Consider the following 13,304-nt stretch of genomic DNA (forward strand, 5'->3'; position numbering starts at 1 on the left):
AAAATGGGGAGAAAACTGTTTGTGTTAGACAACCACAAGCATAGGATCAAAGACAGTACAGGCTTCTGTACAGAGGAGCCTCACCCATCTGAACTGCATACAGAGCGGGCATGTTGGTTGTGAGCTCAGTAATGCCTTCTGATGATGCAAAAAAAAAAAAAAAAAGTATTAAGTTTCACAAGCTCTTTATAATCAAAAATATTTTCTCAGTTTCATATCCTCAGCTATTTTATTGAGTGGCAAGTCTTGAACTGAAAGTGTTCAAGAAGAATAATGTTGCATTATATCTCAGGAAATATTTTATGGTAACTTGTCAGATTGTCTATGAACAAACGCACTTTTTTAGACATTGATAAAGTCTTCTTTTCTTCATGAGATATTTTATATAAGAATACTTCAGGTGTGTTATTAGATGTGACTGATTTTAACAAATTCTATTAGATTTATATCAGCTAGTTACATGTTGTATTCATAGCCTTTTGTGAATCACCGCCTTTTTGGTTAAAAGATGGCCTATTTTGAGCCTTTGGATAGGGACATTCCGGGTTTTTTGTCAAGTTTTAAAAAAAATAAATTTATTTATTTAACTTATTTTTGGCTGTGCTGGGTCTTCCTTGCTGTGCGTGGGCTTTCTCTAAGTTGCGGCGAGCAGGGTCTACTCTGTTGCAGTGCGCAGGCTTCTCATTGCGGTGGCTTCTCTTGTTGCGGAACACGGGCTCTAGGCGCGTGGGCTTCAGTAGTTGTGGCTCGCAGGCTATAGAGCGCAGTCTCAGTAGTTGTGGCGCACGGGCTTAGTTGCTCCGCGCGGCATGTGGGATCTTCCTGGACTGGGGCTTGAAACCATGTCCCCTGCTGTGGCAAGTGGATTCTTAACCACTGCGCCACCAGGGAAGTCCTGACATTCCTGTTTTGTGACCAAAAAACCTTCAAAACTGTCCCAAACAGAAAAATAATGGCTATCAGAAATATGTTTTATTTTAGTGTGTTACCATTACTGTATTTGTTTATTGTAAAGGTGGACATTTAGTGTTCAGTGCAGTTTTCAATAAAAAGTAAAAATATTTCAAAAAAAAAAACCTTCTGAGAAACATTTAGCCTGATATTTGATCAAACAACTGGTCACCATAGCCTAACAAAATTGACACATAAACTGAACCATCCTTCAATCTAAGTGACTTCACTGGCTGGCCCCGTTGCAGGCAGGCTTCCCAGGTCACCCTGATCTCCTTTCCTTTTTGGATACCCTCACTGTCTGAAATCAACTCCATGCTGTCTTTAGAATGTAAGGTCCTGTCTGTGCTGTTCACAGCCTAGAAACATAGATGCTAAAAAAAAAAGTAAAAAACAAAAACATCCCACACATTAAAGAAACAAAGCAAGAAAAGAAACGAAAAATTGCACATAAAGGAGGGCAGGGGGGCCTGGCAGATGTCAGCTGTGACACCTAGTGAGTAATGAGGATCTCTGTGTCTCCCCTTGACGGGGGTGTCCGGCAACTAGAGGCTGGAGGGAGTTGTGGTAGACTGTGAGTCAATTTCCCCAACATTCCTGAAGTTGGGAGGAGGGGTTTCCAGGACCCAGGGTCTTAGGGGAAGGGGGCTATGCAGGCATGACTTCCAGGTTCAGGGGGGTTTTCCTGTGATGACCTTACCGAGTCGGAGCCTGGATTCCACCCTCAACGGTCCTCAAGGGACCACAGGTGGAGTTAGAAGAGGCACTTGGGGCCCCTTGACAGCCTCACTCAACTGTGGCTGCTGCCCCACCATGTGTTTCTGGTGAGGCTGTGACCACAACAGCCCCTGCACTCCTTCTTCAACCGCTGAGATATGAGTCACATCTCTGGCTTGGTCCCTCAGGGCTCCAGCTGGAAACATCACCCTGCCTGACCTTTACCGCCCCCTCCAGGCCCAGCCGCCTCACACAATCTTACCAGTCTGTTCAGGCCCATCTACAAAGTGGTGACCTGGAGGGTGGGGTGAGTCTAGACGATGCAAATGGGATGCGTGAGACGGGAAATGGAGTGAAAGTCAGCTGCAGATGAGAGCAAATGGGATGAAGATGAGAACAGGTGAGGATGGCAGGTAAGGATGCAGGTGAGCATGAAGGTGAGAAGGCAGAGGAGGACTGGAGAGTTCTGATGCTGGTGAAGACATAGGTAAAGACGTAGGGGAAGGTGCAAGTGAGAAGGCAGGTAAATACGCAGGTGAGGATGCAGATAAGGACGCTGGTAAGAATACAGGAAGACATCCAGAGAAGAATGTAGGTAAACATGCAGGTCCTCACACTGATGAAGATGCAGAGAAAATACAGGTGAAGATGCAAGTGGAAAGACAGGTGAGAGTATAGGTAAGCATGTTTGTAAAGATACAGGTAAGTTTACAGGTAAAGATGTAGGTGGGGGAAGCAGGTGAAGATGCAGAAAATACAGGCGAGTGTACAGGTTGAGTGTGCAGGTGAGAGAGCAGGTAAAGATTCAGATGAGATCCTGGTAAGAGTTCAGGTGACAGTGCAATAAAGAGGCAGGTAAGGAAGGTGGTGAGAACTCAGGTGAAGGAGCGGTGAGCTGCTGGTGAGGATGCAAATGAAAATTCAGGTACGGATGGAGCTGAGGTGCAGCTGAGATTCAGGGGAAGATGCAGGTGCAGGTGAGGTGCAAGTGAGGCAGGCACGTGCGTCGTAGGTGAGGAAGCCTGCGAACTTGCAGGTGAACTACAGGAAGTTCCTGTAGGATGGAGCTGAGCTGCAAGTGAGGCAGCGGGGGATCACAGCTGCCTCTCCCCCTCTCAAAGAGCTCCAGACTTTGGGAGACTTGTGAAATAGAACTGGAGCTTTATTTGGTGGACAATCGTGGTGGGATCAGTTGGGGCAGCCAAAGACCACCATGTTTTCGGTGAAGTTGGCCAGGTCCTGGCACAGTTTCTGGTTCTCCTCGTCTTGGCATTCATCCGCTTCAGGCCACAGCTCCACCCAGGTGTCCTTCCCGATGATGTAGCTGATGCTGGGGGAAGACAGACAGGTCAGGAGGGGGAGGGGAAGGGCGGGGGGGGGGGAGGCGGGCACGCGCAGGCGCAGGGCAGGCACTCACTTGGGTTTCTCTCCCCACAGGTCAGAGGAGATGCCCCACACGAGGTAGTGGGCCCCCTCCTTCAGTTTGAGGGCTTGTCTGCACTTGATGTGACTGATGAACCTACGCTCCTGTTTAACTTGCACCTCATCGGAGCCTGAAGGGGAGGGAGAGGGAAGCTGAGCTGGGGGAAGGGACGGACACGGGGGAGGGGGAGGCAGAAAGACAGCAGACGCAGGGCTAACCTGATTTGATGATCTGCTCGATGACCATGATGTAATCGTCAAAGTCATCCGACAGCTCCTTCCTGAGAAGTCTGGTCTTGTACACTGTGGGCGGGGGAAAGAAGACAGTGTGGGTCCTGGGCAGGGTTGTCTGTGGGGCGCCGTCACCCAGCTCCTCCCAATCCGATACGGGCAGGACCACAGCCAGGCAGGCTCAAGCCCCCTGCCCGCCCCCCACCGCAGTAACATACCCAGCCACACTCACAGCCATGCACACAATCACAGCCGTCCACAACGACAGTCACAGGCACAACGACAGCTGCTCCTGTCCACGGACAAACTCCTCTCTCACACACGCCCACATACCATCCCCCTCATGACCACGGTTCCCCGTGCAATCAGAGCCCCTCACAACACATCACACACACAACCACAGCCACACGTAGCAATGACCACACGCGCCGTCACACCTCCGCTCACACACAACCACGCATGCGCGCGCCGCCCGCGCACCACCCCCCCCAGCCCCGCCCCCGCCAGACTCACCATAGTCCACGCCCGGCTCGCAGGCCTTGTCCAGCCGGTCCTCCAGGGTGACCTCGTCCTCCGTGTGCTGCATGAAGCAGTTCTCTGTGGGGTGGGTGGGTGGGCGGGGGACACGGTCTAAGTCCCGCTTCTCGTTCAGGGCCTACCACCCACGAGTATGCCCAGCCCTCCCGGGTCACTGCCCCCACCCCGTGGAATCAGGGGTCCAGTGGGCGTGGCCACCCCTCCTGGCGCCTGCGCACCCACCCTCAGCACAGCGGCATGTATCTTTGTGGCAGAGTTTGTCCAGCATCCCGTCCTCCTTCTCCGGGTGGTAGAACCGGGTGCAAACTTCATCTGTGGGCAGACGAGATGGCGAGGGCTAGGGCCTCCACCCCAGAGACCACAGCTGGGGGGTCTCAGTTTCCCAACTCCAGTCCATCAGACCTGCTGAGGCCAGGTCCCCAACCCTGGGACCCTCAGACCCCTAAGTCCCATATCCCCAGGACCACCAGACTCCTAACTCCTGGATTCCCGGGACCCGCCAGACTCCTAGCTCCTAGATTCTTGGGACCCCCAGACGCCTAGCTCCTGGATTCCCGGGACCCTCCCAGACTCTTAACTCCTAGATCCCTGGGAACCCCAGACTCCTAACCCCTGGATTCCCGGGACCCCCAGACTCTTAACTCCTGCATTCCTGGGACCCCTAGACTCCTAATTCCCAGATCCCTGGGACCCCAGGCCCTAGGACAGCTGCTCACCCAGGTTGTAATAAGAGTACACCTTGACTGCCCCAGGCTGTATGAGCCCCACGTTGAAGTACTGGTGAACTTTGAAGGATAGACAGTCCTCCAGGCTGTGTGAGACCTGGAAAGGAGGAGGAGGTTGGTCAAGGGGGTGACATGGGAGGAAGTCCAGCATGGGGTCTGGAGGTTGGAGCAGTGGTGGAGAAACTGAGGGCTCAAGGAAGGATATGGGTGGGCAAGATGGGGGGGAGCAGGAATCTTTGCCAAAAATTAATGAGCAGTTCATCAAATCCATTTCTTTTTCTCCACGGCGCATGGCTAGTTTACACGTCTCAGCATGTTTTGAGTTCCGTGCGGCCATGTGATTGAGTTCTGGCCAAGGATTGCTATCTATATCCTTAAACACATTCCATGGTTAACAAGACTGCAATAGACATTTGAAAGTTGCTAAAAGATTAGATCTTAAAAGTTCTTAACACACACATACACACACACACACACACACACTTTATAACTATGTGAGGGGATGGATGTAACTAACCTTATTGTGGTAATTATTTCCCAATATATACACATATCAAATCATTACGTTGTACATCTTAAACCTACGCAGTGTTATATGTCAATTAAATCTCAATAAAGTTGCAATAAATAGAAAGGAAGAAAGAAAAAAGAAAGGGAAGAAGGGAGAGATGAAGAAAGGAAACAGATATACATATATATGTACATATACATAGGCATCATGTATATTTGGAGGAAAATGCTAACCATTAGTGAATTGGGGTAAAGGTTATATGGAACTTCTTCATTGTGCTGTGAAATTTGTCTGTAAGGTTGAAATTATATAAAAATTTTAAGGTAGAAAAATTAAAATACAAAAAAGAAAACCATTAAAAAACCCATCTCAAAAAAAAAAAAAAAAGAAAGAAAAAACCCATCTCATGCACAACCCCGTTTTCTTCTAGAAAGGATGGATCCAGCAGAGGAGTCCAGAATCCCAGGGATTACAGAACCCCAAGATGGAAGGTACGTGGATCCCTGCGTGACCACATGGAGCAGAAGTCCCCTTCCTTACCTCCTGTACCAGCTGGACTTTACACGAGTGGGACATACAAGTCTCTTGTGTTGAGACCCCCATATTCTTAGGGGTTTTATTATAGTAGCTAGTGTTGCTTATGCTGACTAACATGGGGTGAGGGTACAGGGAGTTAGCAGGGAAGATATGCGGATACAAGAAGGGGAAGAAATAAGCAGGAAAGAGAAGGAATTATGTTCAAGATAAAGACAGCAAGAGAAGGCTAGATGGAGAGAAAATAAGAGAAGAGAGAAATGCTAGGGGGTGGGAGCAAGGGAAGTCCTTTTTCTCCACCGAGCACTTTTTGTTTTAAACCAAGGTGGTTTTTTTCAATGGTTATTCAAGACTCTGATGAGAAGAGGCTGGAGGGAGCAAGTGAAAAATGAGGTTGGAACATGAGTGGTCAGAAGGTGAGTTGCAGGCTTCCCTAGTGGCGCAGTGGTTAGGAATCCGCCTGCCAACGCAGAGGACACAGGTTTGATCCCTGGTCTGGGAAGATCTCACATGCCGCCGAGCAACTAAGCCCGTGTGCCACAACTGCTGAGCCTGCGCTCTAGAGCCCACGAGCCACAACTACTGAGCCCGTGCACCACAACCACTGAAGCCCGTGCGCCTAGAGCCCGTGCTCCGCAACGAGAGAAGCCACCGCCATGAGAAGCCTGCGCACCAAAACGAAGAGTAGCCCCTGCTCACCGCAACGAGAGAAAGCCCGCGTGCAGCAATGAAGACCCAACGCAGTCAAAAATAAATAAATAAATACATTTTTTTAAAAAAAAGGTGAGATGCTTCTAGAAGGTGGGTTGACCTTGTTTTACATGCCCTTTCCTCCCACACCAGCATCCCAGACCCTGTCTCCCCTAGGCTGGGGCTGGCCTGACCTGGAGACAAGGCCAATGGAGAAGCAAAGGCCAGCCAGGTAGGGGTCAAGATGCCAGTGGAAGCCTTACCTTGTCCAGGTAGATGATGAGGGTGTTCTTTGTGGAGTCTTTGTTCAGCTCATACTTAGAGATGTATCTGTCGACACCAGTGCTCAGCTGGGGAAGGGTGAGGCTTGTGAAAATCCCTCCTGCATCCCCTTCCCTCCCTCCAGCTCCTTCCAGACCCTGGGCTCCTTCCCATGGATCCCAGCCCCCGAGCCCAAGACCTTCATACCAGTTTGAGGTCGTCAATATCAGGAGAGAAGCCCGTCATCATGGATATATCCAGGATTGACATAGTGGCATCCTGGTCTCCCAGGTACCTGGATGGGGCAGGGGGAGAGGGGTTGGGCCCTAAGGTGGGGTCACTGCCTGAACAAGGGGGTCATATCAGGGACTGAGGCCTCTAGTTCCCACAGAGCAGCATAGAGTGAGGTTCGATTTTAGGAAACATTCCCCCAAGGGGAATACAGGAAATGTAGCATAATGACCAAGGTGATTAATTGCTCAGGTTCTGAAGCCCAACTGCCTGGGTACAAATCCCAGCTCTTTGTAACATTTGATGAGTTACTTAACCTCTCTCCCTGCCTTAGTTCTAGAGAATGAAGATATAAGAATATGGGCATGTTCTCACTTTGCATGATTCCGTTACCATGGTCTAGTTCAATAGCATCAGTCCCTCAGCACCATGGTTCAGATTTCAGTACCACGGTATATTCATCGTGAGTAATGACATAAAGGACAAATCTTGTTGCTAGCTCTTCACTCCACCAATCACTTCATAAATAACAGATGCACCTCACAACCAGTGACCAATCACATCCCTTCTTTCAGAGTCTGTTGGGTCACTGAGCATCCATTCTTCAGTTCACATACAGACAGCAAGGAGTGAGTCGTGTCACTCCTTTCTCTCACAGTGGAAAAAACCTGTGTGACATTTTACAAAAATGGATCATTGAAAGAGGGAATTGGCCAACAAAGATGAAAGCACAGCCATGAAATGAAGAGTGATAACACTGGAAGCAAACTTTGAGTAAAACATAAATGGAGTTAGAGAAAAAATAGAAGACCACGGGGAGGTTGACTCTGCTGCCATTTGCAAGACGAGCTACGTGGTCAGAGGAACTTAGTGAGGCAAACTGATCAACACAAGTGAGGAAAGTGGTTGTGACAAAAAGGATGTGGATGTCCCAGAGGAAGGGACGCCAGCAAAAACCATCATCACATTAAAGGGTCTCTTGGATATCTGATGACATTGAAAGCTCAAAGAATGAAATATTGGAAGTTGACCCAAACTTAGAAGAGAACGTGACAATTCACTATGGCACGAAAAGATGCTTGCTTTATCTCACAAGTTAGACAAAGAGAAAAAAGGAGACACTGTCCCAACCACAGTGCTTTGGAGAAGTATCTTACAAAGGGGGGAAAAAGGAACCCAACCAATTGTTGTCTCAGTGTTCTGATGTTTTAAATTACAGTGTACTCAACAAATACTCATCTTACTATACTTTCGTTTCTCCAGACCTTTAAAACTGGCAGTGTGAGAGTTTTTGATGTTGTGACTAAAATTTTTAAAGGTCATGGAAAACCATAATTCAAAAAGCGTCATGTACCACAATGTTCATTGCAGCTCTATTTACAATAGCCAGGACATGGAAGCAACCTGAGTGTCCATCAACAGATGAATGGATAAAGAAGATGTGGCACATATATACAATGGAATATTACTCAGCCATAAAAAGAAACGAAATTGAGTTATTTCTAGTGAGGTGGATGGACCTAGAGTCTGTCATACAGAGTGAAGTAAGTCAGAAAGAGAAAAACAAATACCATATGCTAACACATATATATGGAATCTAAAAAAAAAAAAAAGGTCATGAAGAACCTAGGGGCAAGACGGGAATAAAGACACAGACCTACTAGAGAATGGACTTGAGGATATGGGGAGGGGGAAGGGTAAGCTGGGACAGAGTGAGAGAGTGGAATGGACATATGTACATTACCAAACGTAAAATAGATAGCTAGTGGGAAGCAGCCGCATAGCACAGGGAGATCAGCTCGGTGCTTTGTGACCACCTGGAGGGGTGGGATAGGGAGGGTGGGAGGGAGGGAGACGCAAGAGGGAAGAGATATGGGGACATATGTTTACGTATAACTGATTCACTTTGTTAAAAAGCAGAAAGTACAGAAACTAACACACCACTGTAAAGCAATTATACTCCAATAAAGATGTTTAAAAAAAAATAAAATAAAGGTCATGGAACAGTTGTAATTTCATGGATGATTAAGATGACTTTGTACAGACTCAGCTTACATTGTCATTGCCAGTCTCACACTGTCATGCAAAGTGAGGACTGCTTGCTGTCTCCTTGTGGGTATTTAGCACAGGACTAGATGCACAATACACTCTCAGAAAGCATTAAGCATCACAGTTATTATTTGTAAGAAGTCTTGCTAGAGACAGAGGGATGGCCAAGATGAACCCCAGTGACCCATCTCTTACCTTGTACAGATGTCAAGGATCATGGAGCTTTTGGCATCCTGAGGCTTCTTGACTAGAAACACAGAAGACAGAAGGATGGCGTAGGGGGTTTCCTGGGTTCTGATCCAAGAGGGAGGGAGACATTAGCATGGGGGTGGTGGAAGGGTGACAGATAGGGTCTGGACTCCTTTTACCTGGTTGGGGGGCTGGATGTAAGGAAACCTGGAGGTCAAACTTCTTGCAGGTGACTTTGCCTTTGAGTTTGGCGTGGTACACGGTCACCACCTGGCGAGATGAGAGGGGAGACAAGGTGTCAGCCCACTTGACTTGGGAAGGAGAGGGTGCCTCTGGGGCAGAGGAACCTAGAGAAAGTGGTGGGCCAAGAAGGTGTGGGTTCCCGTTCCTTACCGACAAGGTACCCTGTCCTTTCCCTTGAGCTGTTAATGTGAAATCCTCATTTTCCTTGGTCTGTGGGGAGTGGGGAGAGAGAAGAGAGAGCATTGGGAACCAAGCCTTCCCCTGGCTGTGATGGGCATCTGCCCTCCCTCCCGCCTCCTAGCAAACTCTGACTGGCATGGAGGATGAAAGTGATGAGGGTTTGGCCAGGTGGCTATACCTCTTCTGAGCGCAGGAGGCTAGCAGATTCCCAGATGATACGATGTCTGATCTGAGAGCTGCGGCTGGGTAGTTGGATGGACACATCCAGGTTCAGCTCCTTGTGATCAGGGACATCCTTCTGGTACTGGGCCAAGGCTTGGAACACCATAAAAGTGGCCTGTTGCCCATGACAGAGAAAGAGGGTGAATCTAGAATCTACTGAAGGATGAAGAGACTCAGATCAGACTTGGGGCCCTGAGGCTGTGACCTAGAACCCACCAGAGAGGGTGAGAATACGACTGGGGGTTGCTGGATACCGAGGACATGTCCTAGAACTCTCTGAGTGAGAGAGGTTCAGACCAGAACTTGGAGACACTGGGAACATGTCTAGAACCCACCAGAAAGTATAAACATAACACTGAAAGTCTAGCCACACTGAGAAGGTGGTCTAGACCCATCCAGAGGAGAGAGTCTGAGACAAGAGTTTAGAGGCACTGAGAATGTGTCTAGAACCCACTCATGAAAAAAAGAATAAAATTGGAATCTGGGAACACTAAGCATCTGATCTAGAACCCAAAATTGGAATGTGACGCCGAGAATGTGATTGAGAGCCCACCAGAAAGAAAAAGGGTTAAACTGGAATCTGAGGTTGCTGGAGTTTGAGGTTACTGAACCCATGGTCTAGAACCCATTAGAGACTAGAATAACTGAGAACCTGGTCTAAAACTCACAGTAAGATGCGGTAACACTGAGAGCTTGATGGAACTGAGAACATGGCCTAGAGCCCACCAGTGGGAGAGAAAGGCTTGGATAATGGCCTAGAATCATTAAGAACCTGGTCTAGAACCCACCAGTGAGACAGGATAAGATGGGAACGTGATAGAAATGGGAACATGGTCTAGAACCTACAGGAGGAGAGAGAGGCTCACACCTGAACCTGGGCCCTGAGAACATGATCTAGACACCAGGATGGAAAAGGAGGCTCAGAACACAGCTTGAGGCATCCAGAATGTAGTCTAGAATCCATAGATGGGTTTGCAATTAAAAAAAAAGAAGATTTCTCAACTTCATTCCAATCATCCTGCCTCATGGGACAGAAGCACTGCCTCTCTTGGTCTCGGTGTCTTCTCCAGAAAGCTAATGGGAGGCCATAGGAGGTTGGGATGCAGGTGCCTGGGGGTGTGGGGCTACTTGCCTGCGTGGAGCCGTAACCACCTCCGTAGTATCTCTGCTCATTGAGCCAGCGCACAACAGGAGGCACAGAGTCAAAGTCTTTGAGCATCAGCAGAGCCAAGAGGGCGTAGGATGTGGCTTCCACGTTGTAGAGCTTCTGGCCAGGCTCCTCCCAGCGGTTCCTTTCTGCAGGGAGAACCCCCACCCCATAATGCTCACTGCTCTGTCTAGCCTGTAAATAGCTCAGAGAAAGCTCAGAAAAAAGACTCATACTAGACCTGTTGGTGTTCAGGTGTCCTGGCCCACATTCAAGGTCCTCAATCTGCTGGCTCCTGCCTCATTCTCTTCCCTCATTAACCTTCACTTCTCCATTTGAATTCTGAACTGCAGCCCCACTGCAGGAGATTCCCTAAACTTGCCATGCTAATTCTTACCTCTGAGCCTTTGCATATTCTGTTCCCTTGACTTGAAGCACCTTTTCTCCATCTACTCCTGGTTGGTTCTTACCCACCCTATACAATTCAGCTTCAATGGCACCCCAAGATTGGGTGAGGCCCTTCTTCCTGCTGTCTCTCAAAGTATCCTGTGCTTCTCCCATCCCAGCACTATGATGCTCTACAGTAACCTATTAACTCATTTCTTTCTTCAACTGGAGTGTGAGGCCATAATGGCAGGAGCTGTGCTGTATTCACTGTGGTGTCCCAAGTGCCTAAGAAAGTAACAATGGCAGAGACTGTCACTAAGAACCATACCCTCCTCTTCCTGGGTACACAGTTGGACTACATCTCCCAGATGCCTTTGCAGGTAGGTATGGCCACATGACTGAGCTCTGGCCAATGGAATGTGCACGGCAATGATGGGGACCCTTCCATGTCTGGTCCACCTCCATTGCACAGTCTTCCTACTTCCCCTTCAGCTTGGATGGGATGTGTTCTGAGGCCCCAGAGTGGCAGAGCCTGGAAAAGATAGAGGCCTGGATCCCTGCATTACTGTACGGAGGAGAGCTGTTCACCAACAACAAACTTTTGTTGTGTTAAGCCACTTTAGTATATGTTACATTATGTTACTTGAGATATCTTATTATCAGTGAGTGCAAACATGATACAGTGTCATCACTGTGCTGAATTCCCTATGGCATTATCTTATCGGATCTTAATTACCCTTGAGATAATGATATTATTAACAATATTAAAGGCAACGATGCTATCAGTGATAGAGCTCTTACAGTATGCTAGACCCTTTTCTACTTGCATTATTCATTTAATCTTTACAACCACCCTATGACATAGGTATCATTTTAAGATGAGGAAACTAAGGTCCAGAGAGGCTAAGCAACTTGTACAAGGTCAGACAGTGAGAAAGTGGCAGAGTGGGATTTCAATTTATATCTGTCTGATGTCAGAGCCCATGTTCTTAATGACACCTCACTGCCGTGTCATAGCAAGTGCTCAACACACAACATTCAACATTGTTGAATAAACTGTGCAATGAACCTTCTTGTGTGGCTTACATTAAGAACTTTTCACACCATAGAGTCATCCATCCCAGCTCAGCTTGGAGCTGTCCATCCCAGTGCAGCTTAAAGCCATGCATCCCAGCTCGAGAGGGCCACCCTCACACCCCAGCCATGCATCCCTCTTTACCCCTCCAGGCTGCCCCTCACCTGTGGCTGTGTTCAGAAATTTGTTGACGAGGGCATCGTCCAGCTTGCCCAACAGAGCCAGGGCGTAGCCAGCAATGGCCACAGTATATGGTCTTTGCAACTCTATGTAGTGGTCTTCAAGGAAGTCTCCTGCCTTAGTGATGCTGCGCCCCAGGCTCTATGAGAAAGAGGATTGGGTGCTCTGGTCAGGTGGGCGTTGCTGCCACAGAGAACTGGTAAGGATCACATAAGCATCACTTCTTGGGCACCAGGTGGTTTCTGTCCTTGGGACCTATCTGCCTTGCATCTGTCTATTTTCAAGGGTTTCCCATTGTGAGCTGCTTTGTTGCTGAGTACCTAGTCTGTGCTGGGGTGGGGGGGGGGCAGGGGAGTCTATATACCCTGTGTTGTGCTAGTAAATGTTTAAACAACATTGTTAACAACCAGCTCTCCAGTGGAGGCACGGGATTGGGGGGTGGGTGGGTGGAGGGGTTGCTAGTTTATAGATTGCCAATTACGGTGGTGTAAAAACTTCCACGATGGTCAATTTCAAGCTACTAATGTGATGTCCCTGAACATGCAGTGGGGAAGAGATGTCCCCAAAAGGCACTCGTGAGCTAGTATGAGGCAGATTCAGCACACCAAGGGAACACCTCTTACCCAATCATTATCATCATCACAGCTAGCTCTTACTATGTCCCAGTCATATATCCACTCATTTAATCTCATAAAATCCTATGAGACAGGTATTATTTTCATCATTATCCTACTGCGCAGATAAAAATACCGTGACCCAGAAAGATGGGGATTGGGAGAAGACATGATTTGAAGTGTTTGCTGATTTCCCTGGTGTCAATAC

The 13,304-nt window shown here is 48.3% G+C and overlaps 1 protein-coding gene across 1 annotated transcript in view; it reads right to left on the bottom strand.

Moving 5' to 3' along the window:
• Positions 1–2,806: 2,806 nt before the first annotated feature.
• The window catches only part of C3 (complement C3), a 34,839-nt gene continuing 24,341 nt past the window's right edge, over positions 2,807–13,304 (bottom strand). The window contains exons 28-41 of the mRNA XM_004277276.3: positions 12,467–12,623; positions 10,826–10,989; positions 9,650–9,808; positions 9,442–9,501; positions 9,228–9,318; positions 9,055–9,106; positions 6,787–6,874; positions 6,582–6,668; positions 4,575–4,680; positions 4,081–4,170; positions 3,835–3,918; positions 3,310–3,393; positions 3,086–3,221; positions 2,807–2,998 (exon numbers count right to left, since the gene is read on the bottom strand). Of these exons, the coding sequence (XP_004277324.1) occupies positions 2,857–2,998; positions 3,086–3,221; positions 3,310–3,393; positions 3,835–3,918; positions 4,081–4,170; positions 4,575–4,680; positions 6,582–6,668; positions 6,787–6,874; positions 9,055–9,106; positions 9,228–9,318; positions 9,442–9,501; positions 9,650–9,808; positions 10,826–10,989; positions 12,467–12,623 (1,500 nt within the window). The 3' untranslated portion in view covers positions 2,807–2,856. The remainder of the gene's footprint in view (positions 2,999–3,085; positions 3,222–3,309; positions 3,394–3,834; positions 3,919–4,080; positions 4,171–4,574; positions 4,681–6,581; positions 6,669–6,786; positions 6,875–9,054; positions 9,107–9,227; positions 9,319–9,441; positions 9,502–9,649; positions 9,809–10,825; positions 10,990–12,466; positions 12,624–13,304) is intronic.

Source organism: Orcinus orca, chromosome 3 (genome assembly GCF_937001465.1).
Source record: "Orcinus orca chromosome 3, mOrcOrc1.1, whole genome shotgun sequence".
In the NCBI taxonomy this organism is placed as follows: Eukaryota; Metazoa; Chordata; class Mammalia; order Artiodactyla; family Delphinidae; genus Orcinus; species Orcinus orca.